General features: G+C 38.3%; 1 protein-coding gene across 1 annotated transcript in view; it reads right to left on the bottom strand.

The window, feature by feature from the left end:
* LOC148365116 (uncharacterized) overlaps positions 1-24,704 on the bottom strand; it is a 32,027-nt gene extending 7,323 nt beyond the window's left edge. Inside the window, exons 1-6 of the mRNA XM_088335543.1 lie at positions 24,504-24,704; positions 19,239-20,397; positions 19,071-19,155; positions 14,230-18,093; positions 13,385-13,510; positions 2,650-2,765 (exon numbers count right to left, since the gene is read on the bottom strand). Coding sequence (XP_088191669.1) covers positions 2,650-2,765; positions 13,385-13,510; positions 14,230-18,093; positions 19,071-19,155; positions 19,239-20,383 — 5,336 coding nt within the window. The 5' untranslated portion in view covers positions 20,384-20,397; positions 24,504-24,704. The remainder of the gene's footprint in view (positions 1-2,649; positions 2,766-13,384; positions 13,511-14,229; positions 18,094-19,070; positions 19,156-19,238; positions 20,398-24,503) is intronic.
* Between the last annotated feature and the right edge of the window lie 652 nt (positions 24,705-25,356).

Here is a 25,356-nt window from a genome sequence, read left to right as displayed (position 1 = left end):
ACTTATGACCATTCGAATTACAAAAAACGGTAGATATGAACATTTTTTCGGGATGTCAAAAAATATCCGGACATTTGCTGTTAGTTAGATTTTGTGTTGTGTGCACCTTTTTCTGAGTAGAGGACAGTACTGTAGTGCTTCTTTCTGCCACATCGCGCTGTTAGAGGTCACCCAGCATCCCCTCTAAGAAGAATTCCGGCTTCTACTTACTTCCTAGTTTGTGTGTAAACATACGACGTGTACTGTAGCTCTAGTGCGCTAAGAAATTTGATGTTTCTATTGTTTAATATCTCATGCAGCCATTCAATATGGTTGGTGTAACGAAGAAGCGAGCAGTTTCTTTTGAAATGAAAATGGAATAGGAAAGATTGATACGGTTGAGAAAATGGTTGGGTTGCTTCCCCCCCCCCCACTTTTACCACGGAGGAGGAACTTTTGAAGCCCATCTTAAGTAAGTAAGTAAGTTAAACTTCACTTTATTTATCTTTATAGAGCATATTATTTTATTAAATGTTTACTTTTTAGTACAAAACAAAACAGGTTACTTACACAAGCCTTAAACATACTTATACAAACCTTAAACATAGAAAATATAGCACTGAAGCAACTTACAAACAAATTCAACTTACGATCGTCCAGAACCGGAATCTTGTCCGTAAGTTGGGCAGTGTCTGTAAATGTTATTTCTAACTAACATGTTTTAGTGGTTCACTTAAAGGTGCTGTCAGGAATTTGAAACCTTGTTACTCTCTGTTGCAATCTACTAGCTTAAAGTCATGATCACAGCCTAAGGCAGTTCATTCATCAAGTGGGTGCATTTTTTACATGAGCTCGAAATAATCTCTTCATTTTTCATCCTTTTGGGGGTTTGGGTTAGCGTTTGTTCTGCATTTGAAACAGGCCTTTTCTTTTACCTTTTCATGCTACACTAACAGAAAAACTGCGAAGACAAGCATGAAATCACTCTGTGATTCCCGTTACTGGTACCGTATTTTCCGCACTATAAGGCGCACCTAAAAGTCTTAATTTTTTTCAAAAGCTGACCATGCGCCTTATAATACAGTGCGCCTTATATATGGCTCAATATTAAATCGCAAGGACTCGCAACAGCCGCCGACTCGATTTTCTCCTGAACGTGGAGTAGTCCGCGGTGTATGCTGGGATTTATATACTGGCGTTTCATTGGCTAACCAATGTGTCAATCATCATTTGAATTGATCGCAATTGGCTAAAGTTATTCGGAGCCTCGGATAGGCTAGAGGGCCGAAACAAACCCTGCAATTGGCCGAAAAAGATGTGTCAATCATCAGTCAAATCGATCGCTATTGGCTGAAGTTATTTGAAGCCTCGGATTGGCTAGAGGGACAAAACAAACCCTGCAATTGGCCGAAAAAGATGTGTCAATCATCCGTTAAATCGATCGCTATTGGCTGAAGTTATTCGGAGCCTCGGATTGGCTAGAGGGCCAAAACAAACCCTGCAATTGGCCGAAAAAGATGTGTCAATCATCCGTTAAATCGATCGCTAGTGGCTGACGTTATTCGGAGCCTCTGATAGGCTAGAGGGCCGAAACAAACCCTGCAATTGGCCGAAAAAGATGTGTCAATCATCCGTTAAATCGATCGCTATTGGCTGAAGTTATTCGGAGCCTCGGATTGGCTAGAGGGCCAAAACAAACCATGCAATTGGCTGAAAAAGATCACTGAATAGCAAGCTTGCTAAACTACGCCATAAAGAAACATGTTTCATTAGTCTGTATTTGTAAACATTTTACTCTCCTGGATTTACTACACTCACGGTTGTAAGAAGACCATGATTGCGTATCATTATTGAACGTGAGAACTTAGGTGAGCTATGCGGCTTTATATTTTCCCGGTATCTTGTTTTAGAACGATCTTGATGTTGCTGTGATGAGTTGAGTGAATTAAACTCAATTCCAAGTGTTAATTGTCATATGCACAGTAAAGTTGCGAGCGAAAAAGAAAACAGAAACTAAGGAATGGTTGGCATTTCTTGAATCCCAAGACTTTAACCTTCCGAATGATATTTGAAACGATGCATTTGAGTGACATCGTACGGACACCGCATCCGCACGTGTCTACGACACGTATTTGCTTCTTTGCAAGCTTTGGGAATGTTAAGGGGGTAATGAGTTTGACTGAATCATCTGACTGTTTTGTCGATGTTCCCATTGTAGCGCCTTATAATCCGGTGCGCCTTATCTATGGAAGATATAGGACCAAAAACTATTTTTTGGGGGTGCGCCCTATAACCCGGTGCGCCCTATAGTGCGGAAAATACGGTACATCAAATTTTGATCTCTGAATTACAAAACGCACACGCACAAGGTTTGGATATACTTATGACTTCAAATTCTTTACATTATTATTATTATTATTATTTTTTAAATTGTGGTGGTTTTAATCACTAACTTATAAATGTGCAGGGACAGAGCTAGCAATGTTACAGTTGTAATGAGTTTGTGAGATGCCTTAATATTCAATAATGGCATTTCACACCTTTTTTTTAATAAACTTAAATTTTTGGTTCTGAAAAACTAACCTACCACATTGTACACGTTACCAATAACGACGATGGAAATTATTTCCATCAATATCTATTCCAGGAAACTTGTAATTGTGTGTTTACCTATCGCCAGTTCGTAGTCCTGCCTCCCAATTTCCGTACTGACTATCTGTCTCTCCTACAGAATTCTGAGAGTCCTTTCTCTCATCCTCACCACAGACACCTTGCTTCTGTTGTTCCTGGGGGCGAGTGGAGATGGAAAGAGCAAAAAAAGTAAATGAGAGGGATAGACAACTGGGATAAAACATGGAATTATTTACAAGTAGCTGTTATGAATTCAAAAAGCAAGCAGCAATTTCTGTCACAAAAAAATAAACACCTTTATTAAAGCTCAAAAAACACCCATGAAACATCTATATATCATGATTATATACTATATGTATGTGTATATATGTATGCATATATGTATGTATATGAATATATTAATATATATTTATAATGGGTTTTTTTAGATGACATTTGTGCATTATAACGCCACGACTACCCAAAAGATCACAATGTATGCTTTTACCATATTTTGTGGACCGATATACAGGAGAATATGACGGATAAGATTGGAAATGCATACAGTATTTATAGGTTACCTTACTACACAAGGTTTTATGGTAGACGTCCGTATTTGAGCAATGATTGACCAATCAATCATCATTACTGGCCAAAATCATAATACATTGCATGCAACCGAATTAGAACTCGGACACTATCAACCTTCCCCCAGACCACCAGTGGTATAGATAACGTTTGAAAAATAACGTTGCCAAAAACAGAAACAGAACGCCCGTTATGGGTTCAATTCCCATTGCAAACAATGTTTTACGACATTAATCAGTGATATTTTTTGACACAAATAACCAAGGTAGCCATTACTGTAATCTCAAGTTCATGCCCCTTATGGTTCGCTGTTCCTTATGTATGAAAAATGTGAAGAAAGACTGTTTTTTGGGAGCGCTCCTTATAACCCAGTATACCCTATAGAGCGATAAATACGGTAATTCCTTATTGTATTCTTCATCTTCATTGTATAAATAGTAAAAGGCAAGGTGTCTGGTGTAAAAAGGCACAACCAAAGCAGGGACAAAGATAAAGATGGCTGGGTGACCGAGTGTGTGTTTGCCATCTAGTGAACCATGGTCCTTTTAATGAGGCTGGTACAGAGGACATACTGTCTCAGAATCACGCAGAGCCAACAGAGGCGTGTCTGCACATGAACTGATAAACCTGCCCTATATAAGAAAACACAATGGGAAATCCTTCTGTCCTCATATGCTGCCTCAGGGCTGGATGGGGAAACATGATACACCTGCCTATGTAATTACCATAGTCCACTTACAACACTATGAGATTGGAGTGGAGCGGCATTGGTGAGCAGTGATTTTCGGAGAACAATCGTAACACTTAAGTAGGCTGTGGAACTCTGCATAATGGTCACTCCTAATTTAAAAGCATCATATGGGTGGGTAAATTCATCCTGCCAACGAACCTACTTCATGGAGGAAGAATATGTTTCAGCCAGAAATACAACAAACAAACTTCACATTTTAGGTGTTGTAAGGCTTTACAAGTGAGTCAAGAGGCCTGGCAAAGGGTATCATTGCAAGAGTACCATGTAATTGCTATCCTCAGTTCCAGATGGAGACTTGGGAATCATTTCATCATTCTGCTGCCTTCTAACACTGCTATCACTGTTGTCAAACTGCCAAAGAAAATCCAAATTCCAGACTGTGTTGGTTCTTCAAATCAAAAATAATTTCCTGACTAATACATATGCCAGAATGACAAAGACATACCCGGAAAACAATATGCAACCTGCGTTGAATAAAAATGATTCTGAGAAATTCAATAGGATCAAACGCACATCTGGAAGGGAAGAGTCAAACCATAAAAACCAAGGTCTTGGGGAAAAAAAATTGTATAGTTACTTCAAACTAAAGTAGCTGCAAAGTTGATGTTGATAAGACAGTTTTCACAATATTTAGAATGGCCAAGCACCTTTGTGGGTTATTATATTCTACACACCACAAAATTCGATTTTCAGGAAGTGTTTGTAAAAAAAAACATAACAATCCCTTTTTAAAAATTATTTTAACAGTATACTATTACAGTAAAACATCCTGTGCAAGCATGAAAAGATACCCTTTTAAAAAACGAGGCAAGGGCTTTCTTTAACTGATTAATAGCCGTCAAAAGGCAGACTTTTTTGCTCATAACATTAGCATTTCCCTTATTCCGTTGAGGAAAAAATGGGTGTGCGAGGGAACCAAGACAATGAGCGGATAAATGGAAGGATGATGAAGTAAAGAAAGCAGTTCATTGACAAGGCTTAACTAACACTTGGGTGGGGTGGTTAAAGTACAAATTTCAGCAGAATTAATCTGACATTGCCGTAACTAAATGGAAAATGCTCCAAGAACATGTTACTTGCAGCCCCCAAAGAATTAGAATTAATCAACAAAATCCACGCCTTTTTAATCTCTGGTTTAATTGATGGACAATTAGAGTTTAGCTTTTGAAAAGTCAGTGGACCCAACCAACCTTTAAGGCGGATGATAAAATGACAGAGCAACTAATATGGATCAAAACGACTGAATTTTGTTACTTTATTTATATTTCAGAAAAACAATATAAACATAATACTGTTTTAAGACAAGTGTGGTACGCATGTAGGAAAAGCTTGATTTTCTACCGACTTCCATTTCTATGTTGGAGATATAACCTGAATTTTTGCTAATAACTGTGTTATCGTTAGAGACAAAATTCACACCGACAAAATTTTGTTTAAAGGAAAGCTATACAACGTACCATAGGGTATAACAAAACAAAAATCAGTTGTTTTTTTTGGTGCTTATGTAATGCCGACAAAATTATTAAAGTCTTGATGCAGAGGGTGAGGAAAGACAAATAAAAACAAGTTTATTTTAACATAGGAGGCGGTCATCAATTGATTAGTTTGGTCCAAATGCAAGTGCCTGCATGGACCGTGTCACGCAGCTGGCACGGATAGTGCTGTAAAACCAAACTGCTTACAATTGTAATCCCAGGCAAACTGACTCTTTCTGAATCTGACATCGCAAAGAGGAATTTATTCATGTAAATATATATTTCAAGACGAAAAAGGGTTAAAGGTGAACAAACACATCGCCTAACAGCAAAAATGCAAAAATCTGACCTTAGCTTAAAAATGACGCATAGTCGGATTTGACATAATCTTAATTCAAAGTTGGCTCAGAAAAACAAGAGACTTAAAGGATTATTCACATTACTAAGCATCTAGAGTATATTTTTCTATTTCTCCGCTTCTGACCTTTCATATTCATAAAATTAGATTGAAACCGTCACCCAATTTCAGTGTTTTGCATTATGTACTTGGAATGAAAATACTAAATAACCTTTGTGCGAGACAAAAGGAACCTGCTGTCTCTGACAACTGCCACAAAAATGTGACCATTCTACCCTTAAAAACTTAGAAGTGAGGGAAATGATACAGTATGTCACGAAAAAAAATTATTGAACAGTATAGCAACATCATCCATTCCATCCATTATCTGCATCGCTTATCCTCAGTAGGGCCGCGGGGGTGCTGGAGCCCATCCCAACTATCTTCGGGCAGTGGGCAGGGGTCACCCTGAACTGGTTGCCAGCCAGTATATAGCGACATAAATAATCAAAATTTCCTATTTCTGCTTCCACTTGGTCTGAATGGTGCAATTCAAGGAAAATGATGAGACATTACATTAGATATTTAGCCCTGTTGGTGGCAATAAAACACGTTTTAAAGTAAGTTTCAAATGCCACCAACATTGATGACGTTTAGAGCAGCAAAATGATGAGTCACAGGCTCTTTGGCATTACGAGAATCAATCGCACAGCAAGAATTAGACCTAAGAGATATCTTTAATCTATCAAAGGGGTTTTCTAAAAAATAAAAAATAAAAATCAAGAAAATTGGCTTTGCATTTGTGTATTGCAAAACTGTGTTTTATAATTTATCTTTTTTGGCAGTATAGTTGCGCTCCTTTGCCATTATGTTGCTTACAGGTCTGGGCAGGGATTTCACAAGGCTAGTAAATTACATTTTAGTGAAGTTGATAATATAGGTCATATATTTATTAGGTGTGCAGGGCAACATTGAGGATACCACGCACTGTTAAAGTTTAGTGAACACATGTGGGCTTTTCTTATCTTCTCTATGTGTCGTGCATCTCTCCCTCGGAATGTCAAATGTTCAAAAACAAAAGCATGTCAAACATCGGGGCCGGGATGATTTAATCTGGCCTGTTGTAAATTTCTGAGTATGTCTAAAAAAACTAAACACGTGTCTAGCTCAATTCAATCAAAAGTTATGATTGTTTTTATTTTAATAAATACAGAACAAAGGCCTCTTTATCAAGGGTTCCCCCAGTTTTTCCTTGTTTCAAATTTAAGACTTTTTCAGATCTTTTCAAGAACACATGCAATGAAATTTAGGACTAATCTTTCACCTAATTCTGGCATACAAATGCGGGAGGCGGGTGCCGAGTCGTGAAAATATAACTACCTTTAGATTGAAAGACATATAAGTTTAAAACATAAATACTCTGAGAGCTGAAACATTGCTTATATTTAGCTGTTATGACACAACAAGGATTGTACAGCAATCAGCTGTTACCTAAAGATAGGAGTGAGTCTTCTTACTGCAATGCACCCATAAATGGCTTTGTAAATCTTACCATTTCATGAAGCAAATTCATTCACGAGAATACAGATAACCGACATATAAGAAACAGTGTATGGATTAGAAGCCTCTACAGAGCTATTACTACTCAACAAAATTAGGTATGTTGGACACTGTGTCACTGCTTTAACAGAGCAGGGTCTGATCCCTTACACCAGGGGTCGGGAACCTTTTTGACTCAAAGAGCCATAAAAGCAAAAAATATTAATTTTATTTGGGGAAAGAGCCACACCATATATTATGAGACAAATTTACTAAATTGCTAAACCCGCGCCCCAGGCAAAAGCTTAGTCTTCAGCACATTTATTTTTGATGATTTGATAAAAATTATGAAAAGAGAATAATGCCAGAGCCCCTGTCCCAAAATCAACAAACATACCACTTTAAACTTGTCTCTTTCTTGCAATGACTCAAGATCGGTTAAACTCCTTTTGACCCTTTTTTATCATACATATTGGTTTCAAAACCAGATGCAAGCATTTATTTTGTAAAAACGTCACAACATTCTGAGAATAGGGAGCCTTATGTGCTTACCTTTGGCGAGAGATGGGAAGGAGTGCTTGTACTTTTTGCATAGCTCCACCCATCCCTCCCACTCACCCAATCAAATGACTAAGTTCTCTTCCGGTGTTTTGGCGTATTTACAGTTCTGTGGATTCATCATAAGGTATCTGAACACTGAACACAGATTACATAGTGAACTTTTATATAAAGGATTCTTTAGCGTTGTACAGCTAAAACAAGTTTTTTTTCCCCCCATTTTTTTGTGTGACACCTTGACTGTAAATTGTAGTGAAAAACATGCCATACATATACTGCGAAGTAATCTTTCGTCAGTAAGCTTCGGTTTGGCTTTGCGTGTAACTTAATAGGATAGACGAAACAAGTTTTGGACAAGATGGAGAAATTTTGCATGCAATCAAATCTGTCTCTGAGCCACAGATACTCGTAGAAAGAGCCATAGGTTCCCGACCCCTGCCTTACACTATCAACAAAGAATGGTTAAATTAAGCGATTAAAACATGGAATCAATGTGCAAGGCTTAAGTATCACAAAAGTCTACCACTGATTTTTCTTTTTAAGCCTGTAAAAATATCTGGCAACTTTCCCCATACAGGACAATTTCAGACTATTTTTAAAATGAAACACTTTTTAAATTATCATAAGAAGAAAACTTTTAAAGACGGGATATATAAAAAGAGTTATGCAATGGGTAAACACTGACTGCACATTTCAGCATAATATCACATTTCAAGATGCCATCTTACAGGAGAAGGGGTGTTGGGTGCGGTGCGCCTGCGTAAGGACAGACGTTGCTGGCTTCGCAGTGAGAACCTGCGAATAGACTCTCTGCTGCGGGAAGCTAGCGAGCGCAAAGAGCTAGATCTGCTGAAGTGTCCGGCCCTGACCTCTCCTTGTTCTCTATCCATTGAAGTGGAAAAAAAGCTGAGCGCACCATGAAAGGAGCGGCGGACATTTCCTACCCATCCTGACACTTGAGAATGTGCCCCTGACAGCTTGTCCCCGAGATACTCCATTAGAGAACTTTAACAACAACAAAAATAGCGTGGTCACGATGGTCTCTTTTTTGAGCTGTGACACTTGCTATCACTGTGGCAAGGAATCATTAAAAGTTTTGGTATGCAGGATCTTTGTCCTATTCACCCGTGTTAGCTCCTCGGTCAATACTGCAGCAGCGTTGAGCGTGGGGAAACCAAACTGCTTATTTTAGTATATAACACAAGCCATCTGACTGTAACAATAGCAGGCCACTCTTTGTAAATGTCTTCTCTGCAGAGCAGTTGCAGAGGAGCCACATAGGCTATGTTTCAGGTCATCACTGTCGAGGCTCCAAACTGTCAGTCCATAAATTTCAGATGTCTATTTCGATGCACACAAAATACGCTACGAATGATATTCCTATAAGCCCATGCGTAGATCTGAAAATCTCATGTTATACTGCTTTAAAGCTAATATCTATTTTGTGCTATTACGTCACTAAATACAGTTTACCAACAAGCTCCTCAATGTTTTTTTTTTTGCCAAAACAACATCAATAACATGTACTAAGACAAAAGTTTCTAAACTCAGGCTTAAGCTGACACAGCCAACACAAGTGACTAGGAATTTGATTTTTAAATGAGCAGGTAAATGCTCTCCAGATTCCAACCACAACTGTAGCAAAACAGACACTCGTCCCAGGTGTTCTTCCTGAGTAAAATCCAAGGTTAAAAAATGTTGAAAAATCCATTTGCGTTTAACCTTCCATGGCAAGTAAGCGGCACTATCCTGGTAACCACCGTGGGAGAATGACCATTAGCTGCTGTGGTCATTTGTATTCCACCAAGAAATCAAAAGAGCAACCACGGACAGGAGCAAGATATGTGGTAGTAAAGTCAAATCCAAAGAAAGCTAGGAGGAAAAAAAATACACTGCTCTCCCTGCTTTTATCTGCAGGTACAGACAGGTAGGAGAAAATGTGTCGGCGTTGCCACTGTCTGTATTCAAGACATTAGGAATCACTGTCAAGGAGAAACTGGATGAAGAGGGGGAGTGTAGAGTCAGAGAGCACAAGAACAGAATGGGAGGTCCCTCCAAACAGGAGGGTGGGGAGGGCATTTTTTGTGCTGCTGCTGCTAAAGCCCGTTTTGACTGCGGTGCACTTAAGTGTCATAGCCACAAAAGAGAAATAGAAGTATATACAAAGGGGTTGGCAAAAAGAGTGTGTTAGTACAGCACAGATGTAAAATCCTGACATGAAGTATAAAACAATAATCAAAATTGTTGACAGTGGACATTGAGGTTTGGTAGGGGAAAATAGCTTGATGGGAAAATATAGAACATGTTTTAATAAATAGAAATACATGATTTCAAGTTAAGTCACCAGTGCAATAACCAGTAGCACATTTTCACCTGTTATTGTAATCAGGTGTCCAAGAAACTCCCAAATGGTAAAGGCTTCACAAACAATTTATACAATTCAAGTTGGAGTAAAAAAGCTAAACTGCTGCATCACTGTCCAAATACGCCCTCTGCAGGCAATATTTGCAACATACCCAATAAACGGCATTTCCAGGAAAACAACTGAAAAAATATCTGCTGTGAACGGATTAAAAAACTCCATGCTTCAAATATCAGAAGTGTGCCGTTTTTCTACTGTTAACCTCTTATATAATATTGTTAACAGTACTTTAAATGAATATGTTCAATATTTATAAGTGTGTTATCATTTTTGACTGAAAACATGTACAGAATGCATGATTGTTGTGAATAAATTTTAAAGGTTTGCCTTTAACCGTATAATGTGTGTTCCCCTTGTTGTTTTACAACGTGAGAAATAAATCCACAACATCAGTTGAGACCTTACATTCATCCTTTTTCTGTAGCAAAAAGAACAAAAGCATAAATTAAAAAGAAGTTGCTTATAGTATTTATATTTGAGTAAGCCATCTTAATGTATGTAAAATCCACTCATACAACCTGCTTTGTATTGTCAACAGCCCTCTAACCAGATGTGACTCAAAACTGCTCAACTATTCCCATCATTTGATGATGTAATCCACAGCCGTAGCCAAGAGGAAGACCAATCAGATCACATTCAAAGATCATAAGTAGCTTAAATAAACAAATACTTTACTTAAAATACAATTTCAGACATGAAGATCACAGCTTGTGAAATAGATCTATATTCAGTGCTAATTCACTTACCCAGGAGTAGTGAGGGTTCAAACAACATGACCATAAGTACAAATTGTACAGCAAAGCTCTCAGTCCTGTGCCCATCTCTGCTCTGCTCAACCCTTCTCACCGGCTTCCCTTCGACTAACACACATGATGTCAGCACACAACTACCACCTCATCGGAATGACTCCAAAGACCCTCCCCTTGCAAAGGTTTAAGAATAAAGGTTCAGGGATACATTGGATGGAAATTGGAGACAGTAATTTTCACAGATAAGTAAAACAAAGAAAACACATTGGTATCAAGGGGTCAGATTTGATTTTTGAGGGTTTTTTTCTCTTAAGTTCTTCCTTTGGATCTCTGGATTTTGTTGGCTTGAAAATGTTCCATTTTAAAATTATTAATCAAACTAATTAAATTCCAAACCCTAGTCAATATCAATTATGAGTTCAAGCCATTTTCGTTATAAAATGCTGGAAATACACTCATGTGAGTTTGTGACAGCAAAAGGTAACAATATTAGATTTGGCTTGGCACGCAGTACTCTTTACGAAACAAGAATCTTGAAAAATATTTGTTCATCTATAGCGGTACTAATATAAAAAACATGTCCTGGTAAAAAAGGCTGTTAATTGATATTGTTATATCTGTGTATAAAATTTGATTAAAGGTCTGAAGAACAAATAAGTTACATACAAGAGTGTTATGTGAAATCCCAAAAGAATCATTTTTCAATTGTGACTCCGTCCCTTAAACATTCTGAAAAATATCTCAAAACACCTCAAAACAGTGTTAATCTATCTGTATTTTCATATTAACCATGGAGTTTTAAGTACTACTAACGTCCATTTTGCATTGACAGATATATATTCTGAAAGAGATTTGAGTGCAACACTTCTCCATCATTTTTATGTGCAGATTGAAGATAGTCAAACTGTCAGCTAAATGACTACAAATGTAACAGGTCCAGTGTAGTTTTTTTTAAATTGCCCTTAATCACTAGAAATCTCAAAGGGCTGAACAGACGACCATTACACCATCCCCTAAACTGAAACAGACATATTTCTGTATTAGAATTTTTGTATTAGTGTTTTTTTTCTGAATGAGAGCAAAATAATATGTGAAGTCCCTGTTTTTAAGCACTAAATTTGATACATTGTTTCGATTCTGTATTGTTTTCGTTGAATTTCTGTAGAAACATTTAGCTGTAGACACACAAATGGACAATGGGGACAAAGTTGGCACCCAAAAAAAAACCAAAGTGTTTTTATTAGCAGTACTTTATTACTATTGTGGTGATATTTTGACCAGCTTGATTTGAAGGTTCAGATTAAAAAACCTGCTGGGCCGCATGTGCCCCATAGGCCTTAATTACACCTCCTCTGAGTTAGGTCTACAAGTAAGCTACCTTGTGCATTTTATACACTTGCAGTACTGTATATACAGTGAAGAAAATACGCAGGCAGGAGGCCCCGGGGGCGACCCAGGACACGCTGGCCTGGGAACGCCTCGAGATCCCGTCGGATGAGTTGGAGGAAGTGGCTGAGGATAGGGACGTCTGGGCTTCCCTGTTAAGGCTGCTGCCTCCGCGACCAGACCCCGGATAAGCGGAAGACAATGGATGGATGGATGGAAAACAAGCATTTGAACACCCAGCCACTTTGCTACTTCTCCCACTCAGAAATCACCACTATGTCTACCCACAACTACTAGTTGGAGTTGTGGACTTCATACTGTAATGCCCCTCAATGATGCACTGAGTCGCTGACTAAGTCTTGTCGCCAATTTAATAACAAATAAAAATCAGTATAAACATTCACACACGAGCTACTGTTGATCGTAACTCACAGTGTTCACGTGCACAAACAGACTGACTTCAAAGCACAAAACTTCATCTGTCACCTTCCCCCCTCCCTTGCGTCAAGTCCTATCCTAAAGGGTCAATGCGTCAACACAAACAACAGCAACAACACCACCAAAAGTAACAGACATTACAATACTTATTTTAAAGTTAAAATAATATTATTACGGAAAAGATTAACAAGCACAACCACACTCTCACTATAAGTAGCCGGAGTATCATCACTTCAAACTATTTGGTACTTAGAGATGTAAAAAAAAAAATCTCTGCAGGGCTCAACTGTTTTGCAGGCCATTTTCTGTCACAAGCTCTTTCTTGGCCATTCTAACAGGCCTTTGCTGACACGTAAACAATTAGCATATTTTCATCTTGACTTGCACATAAATGAAGGCCTTTATTGTAATACTCCAAATATCTAATAACATTCTCTCCACAGAAACTACAAAACTTTACTCACTTTTTCTAAAAGTTGAGACGCACAAAATGTGCGTTAAAATTGCTTTTCTGAAATGAACTTGTTGTTCAGCTGCTAAAATCAAACTTACCCAGCTGTGCCGATCAGGTTCTCTGTAGGCACTACGACTCCGTATTCTAGAAGGGCTTTTGTCAAGAGCATCACCAGATGGGGCTGACCGACGAGACATACTGCGAGAGCGCATCCTCTTCATTTCCTTGGAGCACAAATACATTTTAAAACATATTGTACATCTGAACCATGATTTGAAAGGCTTTAAAAAATAACTCGGATGCAATGCTCCAATACATGAGAGCACGTGTGACATTTGCTCAAACAGTAGAAAGGACACCAAATATGCAGACACTGTTAAACATTTCAAAAACTAATTAAAACTTTAAAAATTACAAATAGTCGCTAAAAAAACCGAGCTATTTTACTGTGCTTTAAGAATAAATTTGTTGTTTGTAACACATCAAAAGTTAATTTATATTTTATACTAATACACCTAATGGGTTTAGTAACAGATGAAAGGAAAACCCCTTCACACCTTTACTTTCATTAGCATAAACATTATCAAAGAAATAGCAACAACTTGCAAAACATTTATCTATTAAAAGTGGAAGTCGACTCAAATGATTTTGTAAGCAAATTATGCTGTATGGGCCTCTAAGATGACATCAAAATGCTGACAAATAATAGCTCTGTAAGTGTATGTGAGGTCATCTGCACTCGACAGCATTCTCAAAACAGCTTCTCTCAAAGATGGCTACTGACAGATGTTTTTTAAACCAAAATAATATTTGTAAAGAATATTTGTAAAAATAATATTAATCAAAAAGTTGTGGGTAGTATGCTCTTGAAAAATACTTTTTAGGGAATTGCTTGAGTTGAATTCATCTTTAATGAAACATTTTACAGATCCCATAATTTTACCTGTGATCCTTGCGATCTCCTATGATTCCGAACACCTTCTTGGTTGTCTTGGGATTTCAGGCTTCTGGGGAACCAGACCTGATTGACAGGAGTATTGCCAATCACTGCATCTTTCTGGGCAAAGGAATCCATATAACGTGGCTCGCCTTGCCTATGGCGCCAGTCGCTGTTTGGGGCTTTTGAGTGTTCATCATGTCCATAAAGCAATTGTTCTGGGCTAATTTTGGATGTGTGTTTTCTAGGCTCATGAATAGCTTTGTTGTAAGACATTATATTTGGCTGGAAATCCCGAGGGTCACGGGTGGCCACTGTCCAAACTGGGCTACCTAAATCAACTGTGTTTTGTGGGGGTATCTTCCAGGTAATATCTTTAGAAATGCCTACTTCTTGAATGCTGGAAACTGAGAGTATATTTTGATTTGATGACGGCTGAGAGTGTGGTATGAAAGTGTCCAGATCGAGAATTGAATGTTTGTGGGGCTCTTCCATTCTGGGAGAAGGTTCTTTCCATCTTAGTGCAGGGTCAGGGCTGGCAGCTCTGAGCAACGAATCCACATCAACTACTTTGGGCCGCAAAGAAAATTGATCCACCCTTATTCTTTCCAGTTGGTCCTTCTTTTGCTTGTCCTTTAATCGTTGCCGCTCCGCTTCCTGAATTCTAGAAATCTGTCTCATTTTCTCTGCCTCCGCCTTTTCCATGTTTTCTCTCTCTGCTTCCAATCTAAGCCTTTCACTGTGCAAGGCCTGCTGCATAAGCTTTTGATTCTGACTCTCAATGTGGAGTTCTTTCTCTCTTTGTAAGTCTCGCAGTCTGTCCAACGCTTCAAGCCTTTCTCTCTCAATTTGTTCATCATGGTCCCTGTCTAGTTGTAGTTGTTTTTCCTTTCCTCTGGCTATCCCTTTCATTTTTGGAATGTCCTTTTCGAAAGCCAATAATTTAGATTTCTCAGCATTCTCCCTGTAATGCTGCTTTTTAAGCTCATTGAGATAGTTTTCAATTTCTTTCGGCTTCTGTTTGTGGTCATATAGCATTCCTTCTACTTTCTCTTTAACTCCCACTGGTTCCTGCATTCTCTTATTTCTCTGCAATTCTAAAAGAAGTGTCTCCTTATCTAGCAATGTCTGTCTTTCTTCTTCCCTCTGCTTTTGTCTTTCCCATTTACGCTGCCTCTCTTGATCAAGTTCTTGCTGCCGATGAAATCTCCGCTGAATCTCTTTTTCCTGCTCCATCAGCCTGACCTGCTCTTGCTGTAGCTCAAGTTCTTGCAGTCGCTTCCATTCTTGTTCTCTATGCCTCTGTTGATTTTGTTGCCTCTCAAATTCTGTCCGACTTTCCATTTCCTTGTTTTTCAATATTTCTTGCGGTTGCAAAAGTTCTCGCTTATCCATTTCTTGCTCTATATGAGTCAGTTGTTCTTGATGTTTGAAAGGATCTCGCTGTCTGTCCCCTTCTAGGTCTGTCAGCATCACAACTTCTTGTCGTTTCTCCATTTCATGTTCCCTTTGCCTTAGTCGTTGTTGCTGTATTTTGGGATCTCGCCGTCTCTCCATTTCTTGCAGTTGATTAAGTTTTTGCTGTCTCTCAATATCTTTCTGGATATGATGCCGGTCAAGTTCACGCTGTTGTTCCATTTTCTCTTCCCTCAGTCTCGCTTGTTTTTGCTTTTCAATTTCTTGTTGCTTTTGTCTTAGCCGTTTTTGCTGCCTCTTAAGTTCTCTTCGTCTTTCCAGGTCCTGCTCCATCAGCCTCAACTGCTCCTGTTGACGCTCAAGATCTTGCTGTCTGGCCATTTCTTCCTCTCTTTTCCTATGCTGTTGCCTGTCGTTTTCATGTTCTTTCTGCCTCATCAGTTGTTGCTTTTTCTCAATATCCTGCTCTCTCAACCTCATCTCTTTTTCTTGCTCTTGTAGCTTGATTTCTGTTTGTTGTCTTTCAACTTCTAGCTGTCTTTCATGATCACACTCCCTATGCCTCAGTTCTTCCTGCCTCTCAGTTTCTTGTAGTTTTCTTATTTCCTGCTCCCTCAGTTTCATCTGGTCTTGCAATGTCTCTTCCTGTTCCCTCAGCCCCAACGGTTCCTGGTGTCTCTTAACTTTTTGCTGTTCTTCTGGTTCTGCCAGACTTATCAGCTCTTCCTCCCTCTCAAATACCAGCAGTCTATCCTTCTCCTGCTCCATAGCCCTAATTAGCTCTTGCTGCCCCTCCATTTCTTGTTGCCTGTTGAGTTCTTTCTGCTGCTTAAAGTCTTTCTCCTTGAGCGTTCTCAAATGTTCTTGGCTTGCCTTCTTCCTGAGCTGCATCTGTTCTTGAAAGTTCTTCATTTCCTGCTCTTTTAACCTAATCAGTTGTTGCTGGATTTCAAGTTCTAGCTGTCGCTCTTTCTCCTGCTCCCTCATATTCAGATGTTCTAGCTGTCTTGCCATTTCCTGCTCCCTTTGCCTCATCAGTGCATGTTGCCTCTCCAACTCCTGCTCTCGTTCCCTTTGCAGTTTTTGTTGTCTTTCCTTTTCCTGTTCCCTTTGATTATGCATTTCTTGCTGTCTTTGCTTTTCTAACTCTCTTTGCCTCTCTAGCTCTCTTTGCCTGTCAACATCCTTTCTTCTCTGCATATCAATGTCTTCCTGATTGGAACTTCCTTTCTTGAAATAGAATGACTTTTGATTTTGAAATTCCTTCACATTTTGGAGATTATTTCCTTGAGTTTCACTCTCTTTTTGTTTCTCCCTTTCAAATGCCTTATGTCTTTCAAATTGTCTTTGCATCTCCCTCTCCTTCATCTGTGAAAACTGTAACATAGCTTGTCTCTCAATTTCCATTTGTCTCTGTTTGTCCTTATCATGAATTGTAAATTTTACAGTTGGCCTTTCGTCTGCCTTTGTTTGCACTGTTCTTATAATTTCTGGTATTTTCTCTGCTTTTGGCACATTCAGTGGTGGGACCACCTGTCTGGCTGAAATATGGCTCAATCTTTTTTCGTTCACGTGTTTTTCCTCTGCTTTTCCTGAAATATTGTTTTGAATTGAAGCCACCTTTCCTTGAGAAATTACCTGCCCGGAACCTATATCATCATAATGTACTGCTGAATCTGAACCTGATCCAGTATCCAACTCCTGTACTTGTCCTGTCAAGGCAAAATAGGTGACCTTTGGTTTAGTATTTTCATCTATTTGTAGTGTTTCCATGTGTTTGGGGGGTGCAGTTACTTCATGTTCTTGCTCTCTTTGTTTGTCTTTGTTTCCATCCAAATCCATTTCTTTTCCCCTTTTTGGTTGACTATGTGTAAAATTTTCACCATCAGTTTGTTGACCTACACCAGGTGTCGGCCATTTGGACAAGGATCCTATTCGCAAGTATTTAGGCTGTTGCTCCTTTAAAATAGTTAAGGCTGGTTCTCTCTTTATAAAACCAGGCGTTGATGTGTTCACTTCTGAGCGTCTGGTAAGTAAGGTCATGGCTTTTTCTTCTCGGTTAGCAGATGGAATGTTTTCACTAACTGCCATACTCTCTTCCATTGCTTGAACTGTGTCCATTGCTTGAACTGTGTCCATTGCATGGTTCACTCGCAAGGAACTAGGAGATACAGAATCCCTAAAGATGGCAGTCACCAGAGTTCCTTCAATCTCATTGTTTCCTCCTATCCAAGATGGACTACTGAGTAAGTCAGCTCCATTTGTCACACTCGATCTCTCTACTATATTATCAAATGAGGACTTGTCTATTGTTTGCATGTCAGCATAAGAACCACTTTGATTGCCGGTAGTAAATGACCTATGTTCTGCCTTGGGGCTTTCTGTCATGGAGTTATTTTTGGGGTGATCCTGATTATCTATGGCCATCTTGCAGCTGGTGTTCACAGCATCTCTCTACAAACAAATAAATACATGTGTGAGTGAATAACAAGGATGAGGACCATTTAATACCACACATTATTAGATTATATAGTAAAAAAAACAACCATCCATGACAAGATGTTTGCGGCATTAAAAACTCCCTTAACTGCTGTAAGATTCAAACTCGTGTAAATTTACAGTCACAGAGACATTCAACCTGTGAATTTATGTCCAGACCAGAAAAAAACAGCTTTTAAGAATTACCTCTTTTATTTAATTCATTCATTTTTGCTATCTGGAAGAATATGATGTTTTAATGTTAACACTAAACGCTATATTGTTAATGTCCCAAGGCCTAGGATAAGAAAGTGGAAGCTGAGGAAAACTGTTGGCATTGTCATCATCACCAGTATTTTGGTCAGAAGCAATGTATACTTGCCTCAAATATTTCTAAAAACCCTTATGAATTACGGCCGTCAAGGTCAACATTTATTTCATTATGTAACGCATAGTTCTCAGAGTTTTTCAGATATTTTACATTTTTTTTTGTCAACATAAATAAACAAACAGATAAACACTATCCAATTATTTTATACCCTCTTAACAGTTGGTGTGGTATAGTGGTCTCTCTCAACACCAATGTTGATATTTCCACACATTGCTGCTGGAGTATTTATGAACAGACAACATGGCTGAATCACAGTGTTCAATTTCCAAGATTAAGGAAGAATCCCCCCAAAATGACCGTGAACAGTATTGCTTGTTAAATCATTACATTGTGCTTGGCAAATACACTATACAGTACGAAGAGCACACAAAAACTGCATTTTCAAATATTGAAAATATTTATTTCAATTTTGCAAGAACTTTTATCATTTTTACATAGACATGAAACTGTATCCAAAGAAATGTGCCGCTTAAAAAATTACTTGACACTATCTTTCAATATTGTCATCTGATTTAAAATAAAAAAATCGCTCAGTACCTGACACAATTGGTACATCTCTTACCCTGTCTTGGGGATATCTGGGAGTCTTTTGATATTCTGCAGCTTCATTGAGTGAAACATTGTCAGACAACCTGTCAGTCGAAATCCTGACGAATAAAATTCAGACAACAAAAACATGTAAGAGGATAGAATGCATCTATCAAGATATTTTTTTTGTTTCTGTTCTTACTTTTTAGAAAGATTGATGGGCTGGTTGCGAGGCTTAAGCACAGGTATCGTTTTGAGACCCTGAGTTGAAGTTAGATCCTCGGTTAGTTGTTTGATTAGCTGTTTAACCCCCACTTGTGTTCCAATCTCAGGGACTGTTTGCTGTGGAGATGGAATGTCTGCTGCCTGACCAGAAGTTGATGAGGAATCAAATAGAAGATTAATTCGTGACTTGATGCTACTGCCTTGATGATCCTCATTATTTTCTTTTACATCCTTTTTTTCTGTAATGTCAATGATCTGCTCGTCTGCTGCAGCTTCTTTCACATCGATTCCGACATTCTGGCCTAAGGTACAGATTTCCTCCTGCAGTGTCTTTTCTGGAAGGGCCTTCTCATTTGGAGTGTTTTCCTTAACGTTGGATTTGACCACTTTACGGTGCAACGACAGACCAATAGACTCAAATTTAGCTGCAAGATCTGGTGAAAGGGGTTTCCAACCACCAGGCTGAGGAGCAGAAACTGGTTCTTCTGAATTCTGAAGAAAAACTGCTGATACGGGTCTAGGCTTGGTGCTTCTAGGTTGTGGCCGGGGTGGTACAACTGTCATTGATACATTTTGTTCATCCTCTGCGTGAATCTTATTGAGAAATCCCAATGATTTGGCTCGAGGAATAGATGCCCCACCCTTAGGTTTCTTTCTCTCTGCTGGCAATGGTGGTGTTTTTTTGTTGGTGTCCACGGAGTCAAGAGGAGGGGCTGGTTTGAATGGATGGACAACAGGCAAGGTAGTTTGCCCAGTATTCAATTTGTTGGATGTTCTAAATGAGGTTGAGGCAGGACGGCTGATCGAAACAGGTCTTGGCTTAACAATGGCAACAGGCAGTTGTGGCTTTAGAGTGTTGGGAACTTCTGGTTTATAAACATTGGTGTCTGCAGTTTCTGGTCTGGGTTTGGTTTGCGGCTTTGGTGCAGTTATAGGCTTGATTGTGTTCCTCTTCTCCAAAGCAAAGGGTTTTGGAGTCAGCCGTGGTTTAGGGCAAGGGACAGGTTTGTGAGTCATTGAAGCGCTTGTGTTGCTTGAATCAGTCAGAGGATTCAAGTGAGGTTTTCCTGCTGTCATTGTCCTAACAACCTCCAAATTCTGGCCCTCTACCCCTGCAGCCATCCTCTTTCATGCACCTGTAAACACATTGTTCTCAATGGACCAGCAAAAAGTATTTCAAGATACCAAGTAACCAAGATTTTCCCAAAACTATTCTCTCGAAAGTCTGTTGGGAAGGGCCACTTCAACATGTAGAAGGACACCGAAAAATTTGTAAAAGTAGATGATGGAAGGAAGAGAAACTTTATGAATTACAGCAAAACAGTACAACTTTATTACTTTATAACTAATGCATCTCTTCAACGATTTAGTGTGGAGTAGTGAGAACTCATTAAAATGGATGAAAATGTAAATTTATCGTATTCACCAAAAGGCTTCAAGGATATGAAATTCCACAGTAGCTTTTGAGTGGATGTATCAAAATTACTGGGATGTTTCATATATTATCACTAAACATTATTAACAAGAAGAGCAATAAGGAAGGTAGAACACGTTCTGTTCTGGACTGTAATGAATTTCTTTTCTGACATTTGTTAAAAAGTAGTTTAGAAGTTTTTGAACTGATCAGCAATTTCAATCACGTTTTTTTACATTCCCCAAAAGGTTACAGCCACTTTGCTTTAATAATGCATCACTGCATCTATTTCATTTGGACACAACTGTGGACTTTGCGTAGGGAGTGTCTAAGTGGCAGAAAAAAATACACAAGGCAATAAATCACAACTACAAAGCAATAAAGCATTCACGTAGATGAGTAAATATGAGCTAGTACTAATAAGTATTGTAACATTACTTTAGACATTTTGATACATACTTTCTGTATGCTGTAAAACCTCAAATATAGATACAGTACTGTTTTTATTCAGATCTGAGCTTTTTACTGACGGCCAGCCACAAATGTATTATTGTTTCCAAAGCACATTTAAAACATTACAGTTTGGTATATAAAAAGAAAATGAAAAAAAACAGCCAGAAATATTTTAATCATGTGGTAATCATTTTACATTTATTTTACAAAAGATAATCTAAAAACTAAAATGTTAAAGTGCATCACTGTAACTACAATCAATATTTGAACGACTCGAATTATCATTCATTTTAGTCGCAAGAGTTTTAGCAAACTTTTGTTGAACTCTCTTGAAGATAACGAGTTGTGAACCAGAAATGGATGGATAGGTGGGTGGTTGGATAGATGGACAGATAATTGAATGTACATGTATGTTCCACCATACACGCCACCCATTTTACACCCGTTTAAGTTTCTAGAAACTTTAAGGCCAGCAAAAAACAAAATGTAAAATAAAATGTACATAAAGCCAGGTTAGCCAACCAAACAATACGCAACGGTGCTAAACTTAAAAGCCCTGGACAATCGATCACAGTCAGTGACAGGTACAGCAGACAATCTCTCCTATAAGGCTGAAACGAAAACACTGCTGCTAGAACAACAAACAACACTATGCAGTGGTAAAAAAAGCAGATTGACCAGATATTTTTCTGTTGCCTCTGTTGGTGGCAAATAAAACAAGAGGAAACAGGCGAAAAGTGAGGAGATAATAAGGGGTATGTTTCTAGATGTTTCTAGTGTGTCCTTTACACAGATCTCATGGATTACATTTGAAATCCCAATGTTAAAGTGAATCGTTCCTTCCCTTTGCACTTTACATTAGCGGCGAGAGAGATAGTCTTATTTACACGATAGGGATTTATGTTTTTTCCTAAATTAGATACAAGAAACTCAACATTGCTATATCAATGGGAAAACATCATATCACCGAAGGTTTTAAGGAAAACAGAGATTATTCTGAGAACAGAAATGTGGTGACAATTTTGTTTAGGCCGCAATATGGAAATTACATCAAAATATTTTCCATACTCTAATTCCACATAACAGACCTGAGTGATAAAAAGTCAGCTAATTTATCTGTAAACTTACAACAACATTTTGAATATACGTAAAAAAATAATCTACCGAACGATTATTTTGGACATTAACGTAGGTTCTCAGTCTCAGCCCTGTATAATTTTTAAACCTTTACTAACCCACTTTAATTACCCCCGGTGACATTTTCCTGTCTTTACAAATCAATTCATCTCAGTAGCCTAGATGGTAAGGCGCCCGCTTTGAGACTGGGAGGTCGGTGGTTCGCGCCCCGGCCGAGTCATTCCTAAGACTTAAAAAGTGGTCGGCGACGCCCTCTGTTGGCTGCGGCTGCATCGGCTCGCTACAACGGGTCAGGTGCAATCGACATTTCGTTCTGTGTACATTGTTACACAGAATGACAATACAAGGAAATTATTATTATTATTATTATTATTTAAACCATTGTAGACAGATAGGAAAGAATTCCGCAAGAGTGGAATGCACAAAATATATTGGTCTGTTGTTTGAGTAAGAATTCCCTGCTTTCTTTGAGACGGATAATGTGTTTAGCTTTTAAGATAAATCATTAGAACTTGAAGTCATATTTTCTTAGAGAACAGTTTATTACTTTACCACTAGATTTTGGTGTATGGTGTAGTGGGCGGCAGTAGCTCAGGAGGTAGAGCGCTCGCTTTGGGATCTAGGCATCCCAGTTCGAATCCCGGCTCGTCCGTGTTACATGTCGAAGTGTCCTTGGGTAAGACACTGAATCCCTAATACCCCCAATAAGCAGGTTAGCGCCTTACATGGCTGCAAGGCCGCTATTGGGAAATGTGTAAAGCGCTTTGGGAAGTAATTGACTTGAAAAGCGCTATATAAATGCAGATCATTTCATTTCATTAGTGCAGGCATATCAAACATCTGGCCAAGCAGGACAAATCCGGACTGTTGGATGATTTGATCCAGGCCGCCATAAATTACTGAGTTTTTCAATATGATCAGTGAGTATCTATGTCATTTCAATCAAAAGTTATATTTTTTGTAAATAAATACAAGCCAAGTGCTCTCTCTGGCCACTTAAGGGGAGATTTGAATTAGTATAGCATGGGGAATTGGTTCAGATGTAAATCTGCATTCACTTAACTGTTAAAATAAACCTGTTAACACATTCAATGAAAACATAAAAAAAAAAATCCTAATGTTTGTGAAAAGTTGTATTTTGCTTAAAAAGTATCCCTCGTCATTCATGATTATGATATGTAGGATAGTTAACTAACGCATTCATGATAAAGCATAACTAAAAATTTTGAGTTGACATTCTTTTACTGATTCGGCTTGCCTCAGAAGTGAAAGCCTGTAACCGTCTTCAGAACCAAACTGAGTATGATGCCACTGTTGTAGTGCAACCAAAAAATGTACTAAAAAGCACAGGAAAGAATACAAACTATGGATACTTTAACCGACTAAAACGCACCATTTTACTTCTCATTGTTTTGCTAAGCCTTTTTTTATGACGGACAACCATGTCAGCTCCCTTTAGAAGGAGCTGATGTAAGGTAAAAAAAAATACTAAATTTCTCAAATTACACGTATACTATGATTCTTAAATCATGGATCATGATTTTTGTATACTTTTTAAATCAATACTTTTTTTAATGAATCAAGTTTTTTTACTAAGAGGTGGTGCTGAATAACACACACTGTATTTTAAACTACAATATGCACAAAGCACATAACACTGTATTTCAAAAGTGGAGAATTCCCCATTACAGAAGAAGTACGCCCCTCTTAAACCCTAGCAATACATAAATTAATGAGTAAATGTTTCCGGAGTTGCAATGCCAGTTAAATAGGAAGCATCATCTCCATCATCTCTCTATAGCAGTGATTCAAAGCTTACTTTGGTCAGAATTAAAGCAACTAGTGGTCACACCTGATTTTTTTTAAAACACCTCAACTATTTATTTAATTTCTGAAAAAAAAACCAACTGTGCCTAGGCCAATAAAAATAACAAACTGTGTTTTAAAGTTGTTAAGGATCGAGCGCTAAACCTCCCCGTTTGAGCTAATAGAGCCTCCAACACACCGTACAGATTAACACAAAGAGAAAAAAAGTCTGTACTGTACTTCTCCGCCCAAAAGACTAATAAAAGCAACACGTGTTCAAACAAAAAAAACTAGTGCAATAGAAATAAGTTTTTATAGTACGACAAAAAACTGAGAAAACCAAAACCACCTTAATACAAGACAACTAATCAAGATGGAAACACCGACTGAACCTGTCTTTCGCTGTTTGATGGGGAAACTCATGGAACTTACCTAACCAAGTCCGTTTCTCATTTTTCCGGGTCTAAACAACTTTAGAATAAGGCTTCATGTTTGTATAAAGCAATATTGAGGTAAGTTCGAATGGTAACAATGGGGGTTTAGCTACTTAGCAGGTTGACTTTGCTAGCCAGGAGCCTGCTATCCTGTTTCAGGTTGCGGTGTTGTTGACAGGCAGTACGAGGCAGCGCTCGTTGATTCCACTGGTTGGGGATCGAAATTACATTTCACACATATGGCATCCGGTTAAGAGTTCCAAAATAAACACACGAAAAGAGCGAAACTTGTGCTGTTTATTACATTTTCTCTTCTTTTTTTTTGAGTCAAAGCACATTTTTTACATTATTAAAGTTTGAGGCAGGCCGTCTGTCAAAAATGTTTGAGTCTTTATTCCCAACACTAATTTTATTTGTTTAAGTTTATTTTTTACGCTCGGGTATGTTGTTTAATTTTGACTGTATAAATTTGTTTTATCATTTGGGGTCACCGTGGCTCATTTCGGTTAATAATTGTGCTGTAATTTGGGATTTCACCTTAATTTGAAAGAACTTTTCAAAGTTTTTTTTTATCTGGTTTTCTAAACCCGAAAATATACTCCCAATGAGCAAAAAAGTGTTTTGAACTTTTTGCAGTGCAATCCAACAGCCTTACCAAAATAAATAAGTTGTTACATTCATTTTCCTCAACCATTTCACGAGCTAATTGGTATACAAAAATAAAAAGTAACCTGCCACCATCTACTGATATCGATGCATTTTACTAGACCACAACTGTAAATAGTTGGTAACAAAAACAATAATTTTCCTTGAAAACTAGACATGTACATATATTGGAGCGTTTTGGTCTG

Source organism: Urocampus carinirostris, chromosome 5 (assembly GCF_059441175.1).
Source record: "Urocampus carinirostris isolate Australia breed hairy pipefish chromosome 5, RoL_Ucar_1.0, whole genome shotgun sequence".
In the NCBI taxonomy this organism is placed as follows: Eukaryota; Metazoa; Chordata; class Actinopteri; order Syngnathiformes; family Syngnathidae; genus Urocampus; species Urocampus carinirostris.
Note: the sequence above shows the minus strand (reverse complement) of the source record. Positions and strands in the feature narration are given on the sequence as shown.